Source organism: Hemiscyllium ocellatum, chromosome 10, assembly GCF_020745735.1.
Source record: "Hemiscyllium ocellatum isolate sHemOce1 chromosome 10, sHemOce1.pat.X.cur, whole genome shotgun sequence".
NCBI lineage: Eukaryota > Metazoa > Chordata > Chondrichthyes > Orectolobiformes > Hemiscylliidae > Hemiscyllium > Hemiscyllium ocellatum.
In genome coordinates this window covers 73,073,941-73,080,305 of record NC_083410.1, presented here as the reverse complement: position 1 = coordinate 73,080,305, position 6,365 = coordinate 73,073,941, and the positions used below count along the sequence as shown (strand labels likewise).

The 6,365-nt window shown below is 47.4% G+C and overlaps 1 protein-coding gene across 1 annotated transcript in view; it reads left to right on the top strand.

The window, feature by feature from the left end:
- Positions 1–1,625: 1,625 nt before the first annotated feature.
- The window catches only part of sytl3 (synaptotagmin-like 3), a 129,328-nt gene continuing 124,588 nt past the window's right edge, over positions 1,626–6,365 (top strand). Inside the window, exon 1 of the mRNA XM_060830984.1 lies at positions 1,626–1,735. Coding sequence (XP_060686967.1) covers positions 1,626–1,735 — 110 coding nt within the window. The remainder of the gene's footprint in view (positions 1,736–6,365) is intronic.

Below are 6,365 nucleotides of genomic sequence, written 5' to 3'. Positions count from 1 at the left end.
TTGTTGTCAATGTACATAGGTCCTTGAAAGGTGCAACCCAGATAGTGCTGTTAAGAAGGCATACGGTGTGTTTGGTTTTATTTAACTGTGATGTCATGCCACAACTGTACAAAATGCTAATGCGGCCTCACTTGGAGTATTGTGTGCAGTCCTGCCGCATTATAGGAAGGATGTGGAAGCATTGGAAAAGGTGCAGAGGAGATTTACCAGGATGTTGCCTGGTCTGAAGTGAAGGTCTTATGAGGAAAGGCTGAGGGACTTGGGTCTGTTCTCGTTGGAGAGAAGAAGTTGGAGGGTGGCACGGTGGCACAGTGGTTAGCACTGCTGCCTCACAGTGCCAGAGACCTGGGTTCAATTCCCGCCTCAGGTGACTGACTGTGTGGAGTTTGCACATTCTCCCTGTGTTTGCGTGGGTTTCCTCCGGGTGCTCCGCTTTTCTCCCACAGTCCAAAAATGTGCGGGGTAGGTGAATTGGCCATGCTAAATTGCCCATAGTGTTAGGTGTAGGGGAATGGGTCTGGGTGGGCGGTGGGTCAGTGTGGACTTGTTGGTCGAAGGGCCTGTTTCCACACTGTCAGTAATCTAATCTAATCTGTAAGTCTAAGAGGCGATTTAATAGAGACATACAAGATGACCAGAGGATTAGCTAGGGTGGACAGTGACAGTCTTTTTCCTAGGATGATGACATCTGCTTGTACAAGGAGGCATAACTGCAAATTGAGGGGTGATAGATTTAAGACAGATGTTAGAGGCAGGTTCTTACTCAGAGTGGTAATGGTATGGAATACCCTGCCTGCCAATGTAGTTAACTCAGCCACTTTAGGGGCATTTAAATAGTCCTTGGATAAGCATATGGATAATGATGGGATAGTCCAGGGTGATGGGCTTAGATTAGTTCATAGGTCAGCGCAACATTGAGGGCCAAAGGGCCTGTTCTGCGCTGTATATGTTCTATGTTAAGATTGTTTTGAATAAATAGTGACAATTCAAAGTCAACTATAACTCGCTATAAGATATAAATTTACACTGACACAATCAATGGCTATCCAGTTTTCTAATCCATTAATATCTAACAAAAGAATGGTGAGTACAAGTAAAGTATACAAAGTTCCTGTTGAGTAGTGCCGTGAAAGCATAATCTGAGATGAGACACATGTTCAATTCAGTAACAGTGATTAGAGTAAAAAAGCTGAAATTTGCTTACTCTTTTATAAGGTCTAAAGCTACTTATGATTCAAGACAATGCTATGTGTTCGAAGTTGGATGTTACTCGAAGAATGTTGCACTTCACTGTGTTCAAGCAAGTAATCCTGATGGAGAAGTACAGCCCCAGAATCAATGTTTAGCATGATGAATGACTGAAAAGAGAATAATTTTGAGTGCATCGATCTGAAAGGAAAAGGTAAAATTGTTTAATGAAGTGGTAATGGGAACGTATGAAAAAATGGGAATACAGTGGTGATGAGTTTAATAGCAACTGTCAAGCCAAAAATGCAATGCAACATTAAGAACCTATTGAGCCTACGCAGTTCAGAAAATTTTCTCTCAACCTGTTGATCTGCACACAAATTTGTGGCACTAAACTATCAAATAATAGTGACACTTGAAATTGGATAGACGTAAGAATGGAAATGGAGGTGGACATCAAATCCCTCAAAAATCTAGAACGTGAGAATATGCTGGAAGTCCTTCAACGGGATGAAAAGTTACGTAAAGCTGAAGAAGAGCGGATAAGGTGAGCAACATAAAATATTTTTAATGATCCATTCAAAGAGAAGTTTCAGTGCTACAGTGAAGGGCCTATTACTGGAATATCTAAAAGGAAGTTTAGAATTATGATGAATTTTTAGAAAACAACATTTAGAGTCCAGATATTGATCGCAAAACAGCGTTATATGATTATATTGACCAAATAAAATACCATAGCTGTTGAAGGTGTTCCATGGGAAATATTGATCAGACTAACATCAATCAAATGGTTTAATGTCAGTGCTTTTTAGTGGTTTGGTTAATGTCTTGAAGCATTTTACAAGCAATTTTGTATTTTCTGAAGTACATTCAGTGTCAAATGAGTATAAAATAGAACGTTTGGCAGCCAATTTGTACACTGCAAACACCCATAGAACTACAGTACCATAGTAATGATACAACACAGAATGATTCAGCCCATCTTATCCATGTTGATCGGAAGACATTCAGAGACCCTTTCTAATCCCATATTCCTCCCCACTGCCCATAGCCCTTCAACATACAGCACTTAAGGTGCCAATCCAGATACCTTTTAAAGAGTTCACCATCAACTCAGGCAGTGAATTCCAGACACCCAACAACTCTGCATGAAGTACTTTTGTCTCTTGTACGCTCTAATCCTTTTGCCACTTTGCTTGAATCTCTGATCCCTGGTTTTTGAACTTTGCCAAGGAAAACAGGTTCCTTCTGTCTACTCTATCTCTGCCCCTCACAAATTTGTATACCTCAATCATGTCACCCCTTGGCCTTCTCGGGTCCAAGGGAAACACCTTCAATCTCTCCTCTTAGCTAAAATTCTCCTGGCAACATTCTAGTAAATCTTCTCTGCACTCCCTCCAGAGCAATAATGTCCTTCCTGTAATGTGATGACAAGAACAGTTGTGGCCTCACCAGTATTTTATATCTTTTACAATTTCATTATTATATCCCTAATTTTGTATTCTATACCTCTGCCAGTGAAAGACAACATTTCATGTGTTTTCTTTACAACCTTATCTACTTATACTGCTATCTTTAGGGACCTGTACACTTGCATGTCAAGATCTCTCATTCCATCTAACCCTCTCAGATATTCCTTCTCATTATTTGACCTCCTTAAATACATTACTTCACACTTATCACTTATCGGGGTGGCACAGTGGCTCAGTGGTTTACACTGGTGCCTCATGGCACAGGGAACTGGGTTTGATTCCAGCCTCAGGCTGTGTGGAGTTTGCACATTCTCCCAGTGTCTGTGTAGGTTTCCTCTGGGAGCTCCGGTTTCCTCGCACAACCTAAAGATGTGCAGGTAGGTGAATTGACCATGCTAAATTGCCCACAGTGTTCAGAGATGTGCAGGTTAGATGCATTATTCTGGATCAGTGGTGCTGCAAGAGCACAGCAGTTCAGGCAGCATCCAACGAGCAGCAAAATCGACATTTCGGACAAAAGCCCTTCATCAGGAATAAAGACAGTGAGCTGGAAGCATGGAGAGATAAGCTAGAGGAGGGTGAGGTGGGGAGAGAGTAGCATAGAGTACAATGGTGAGTGGGGGAGGAGATGAAGGTGATAGGTCATGGAGGAGAGGGTGGAGTGGATAGGTGGAAAAGAAGATAGACAGGTCAGACAAGTCCGGACAAGTCATGGGGACAGTGCTGAATGGAAGTTTGAAACTAGGATGAGGTGGGGGAAGGGGAAATGAGGAAGCTGTTGAAGTCCACATTGATGCCCTGGGTTGAAGTGTTCCGAGGCGGAAGATGAGGCGTTCTTCCTCCAGGCGTCTGGTGGTGAGGGAGCAGCGGTGAAGGAGGCCCAGGACCTCCATGTCCTTGGCAGAGTGGGAGGAGGAGTTGAAATGTTGGGCCACGGGGCGGTATGGTTGATTGGTGCGGGTATCTCGGATTTGTTCCCTAAAGCGCTCTGCTAGGAGGTGCCCAATTCCTCCGCCTCCGCCGTATCTGCTCCCAGGAGGACCAGTTCCACCATAGAACACACCAGATGGCCTCCTTCTTTAGAGACTGAAATTTCCCTTCCCATGTGGTTAAAGATGCCCTCCAACGCATCTCGTCCACATCCCGCGAAACGTCGATTTCGCTGCTCATTGGATGCTGCCTGAACTGCTTTTCTCTTCCTGCACCACTGATCCAGAATCTGGTTTCCAGCATCTGCAGTCATTGTTTTTACCTAGTTGATTTGAACCCTACTGCGAATCCTCTTGCAAGGATGCCTGCCTTGAAGAAGTTTTCCTCCTCTCTCTACAAGAATCTCAGGGAGTCCATCTCCCACTGCAACTTCCAGGCCATTTCCTCTGCCCTGAAACTCTTCAACCATGTTGTGAAACAAACTCAGTACCACAGCCACATTTGCTTTCTCAGTGCCTGCCTCCGTAACCAACTCATCCCACACGGACTCCGAACCACCTTTAAACCGGCAGAGTTCGGACCCGAACAGGACAAACAGTACAGACTACAGATTCAAAAACACCAGCAACAGTTCTCTTTCAGGATCCTCCCCTCCACGCTTGCAGCAATGCGCCGACACCTAACCTCAGCTGAGGGCCACACTCTCTCAGAATTGCAAAGGACCCACTCTGTATTACATCCTCAGGAGAATTCATACTCTCAACAAACAGTACTTCAACTCCATCTCAAACATCAAAAACTGTAAGTACAACAAGCTTTTATCCACCCACCTCCATAACCAGCGCTCCTCAAACATTCCAGAAGATTCCCCCGGCCTCGGAAATGCCATTAGCCATGCGGCTGATGCAGCTTCCACCCCCACGCTGATTGATGATGTCACTTCCGCCCCCACCATGGCCACTCCCAAAGCCACTTCCGGCCCTCACATCATCGCTGATGCCACACACTTAGTGACTTCCGCCACCCCTACTGTCGTGTCTGCCACCACTTCCGCCCCCACCAGCGCCACTCACCTGCAGTCTGCTGACACGCCCCCCACAGACCCCACTGTCACTATCCCCACCCCCCTGAACCCTGAGGGGCACATTACCCATGCTCATGACTCCACCCCCATTCCCCCCACCATCACACCCACTCCAGGCACTGGCTCCGACCCCACACCCACACCAGATCCCAGCTCCCAGCCCTGCCGAGTTTTCACCATCCCTCCAGACCTCCCCCTCACTGAGGACGAACGATCAGTCCTCAGCAAAGGACTCACCTTCATCCCCCTCCGTCCATGCATCAATGAATTTAATACACGCCGTGACGTTGAACAATTCTTCTGTCCCTCCGCCTCTGAGCTTACTTTCACAAACAGGATTCCCGCCCACCTTCCAAGGACCCCTTTGCCCACCTCCAACACACTGCATCCACCTGGATACCCCATGCTGGCCTATTACCTGCCCTCGACCTCATCATTTCCAACTGCCGCCGGGACATTAACCGCCTCAACCTGTCTACCCCCCTCCCCCACTCTAACCTCTCACCCTCACAACGCGCAGCCCTCCAATCCCTCTGCTCCAGTCCCAACTTCACCATTAAGCCAGTGGATAAAGGGGGTGCAGTGGTAGTCTGGCACACTGACATCTACACCGCTGAAGCTAAACGCCAACTCGAGGACACCTCTTCCTACTGCCTCCTAGACCATGACCCCACCCCCCATCATCAAACCATCATCTCCCAGACCATACAGAACCTCATCACCTCAGGAGATCTCCCACCCACAGCTTCCAACCTCATAGTCCAGGAACCCCGCACTGCCCGGTTCTCCCTTCTTCCCAAGATCCACAAGCCTGACCACCCTGGCCGACCCATTGTCTCAGCATGCTCCTGCCCCACTGAACTCATCTCTACCTACCTCAACACTGTCCTATCCCCCCTAGTCCAGGAACCCCCAACATACGTTCGAGACACCACCCAAGCCCTCCACCTCCTCCAAGACTTCCGTTTCTCTGGCCCACAACGCCTCATCTTTACCATGGATATCCAATATCTCTACACCTCCATCCGCCATGAACAGGGCCTTCAAGCCCTCCGTTTTTTCCTCTCCTGACGTCCCCAACAGTACCCTTCCACCGACACTCTCATTTGTTTGGCCGAACTGGTCCTCACCCTTAACAATTTCTCCTTTGAATCCTCCCACTTCCTCCAGACCAAAGAGGTAGCCATGGGCACACGTATGGGCCCCAGCTATGCCTGTCTCTTTGTTGACTATGTAGAACAGTTGATCTTCCGTAATTACACCGGCACCACTCCCCACCTCTTTTTCCGCTACATTGATGACTGCATTGGCGCCACCTCGTGTTCCCGCGAGGAGGTTAAGCAATTCATCAACTTCACCAACACATTCCACCCTGACCTTAAATTTACCTGGACCATCTCTGACACCTCCCTCCCCTTCCTGGACCTCTCCATTTCCATTAATGATGACCGACTTGACACTGACATTTTTTACTAACACACCGACTCCCACAGCTACCTGGATTACACCTCTTCCCACCCTATCTCTTGCAAAAATGCCATCCCGTATTTCCAATTCCTCTGCCTCTGCCGTATCTGCTCCCAGGAGGACCAGTTCTACCATAGAACACACCAGATGGCCTCCTTCTTTAGAGACCGCAATTTCCCTTCCCACGTGGTTAAAGATGCCCTCCAACGCATCTCGTCCACATC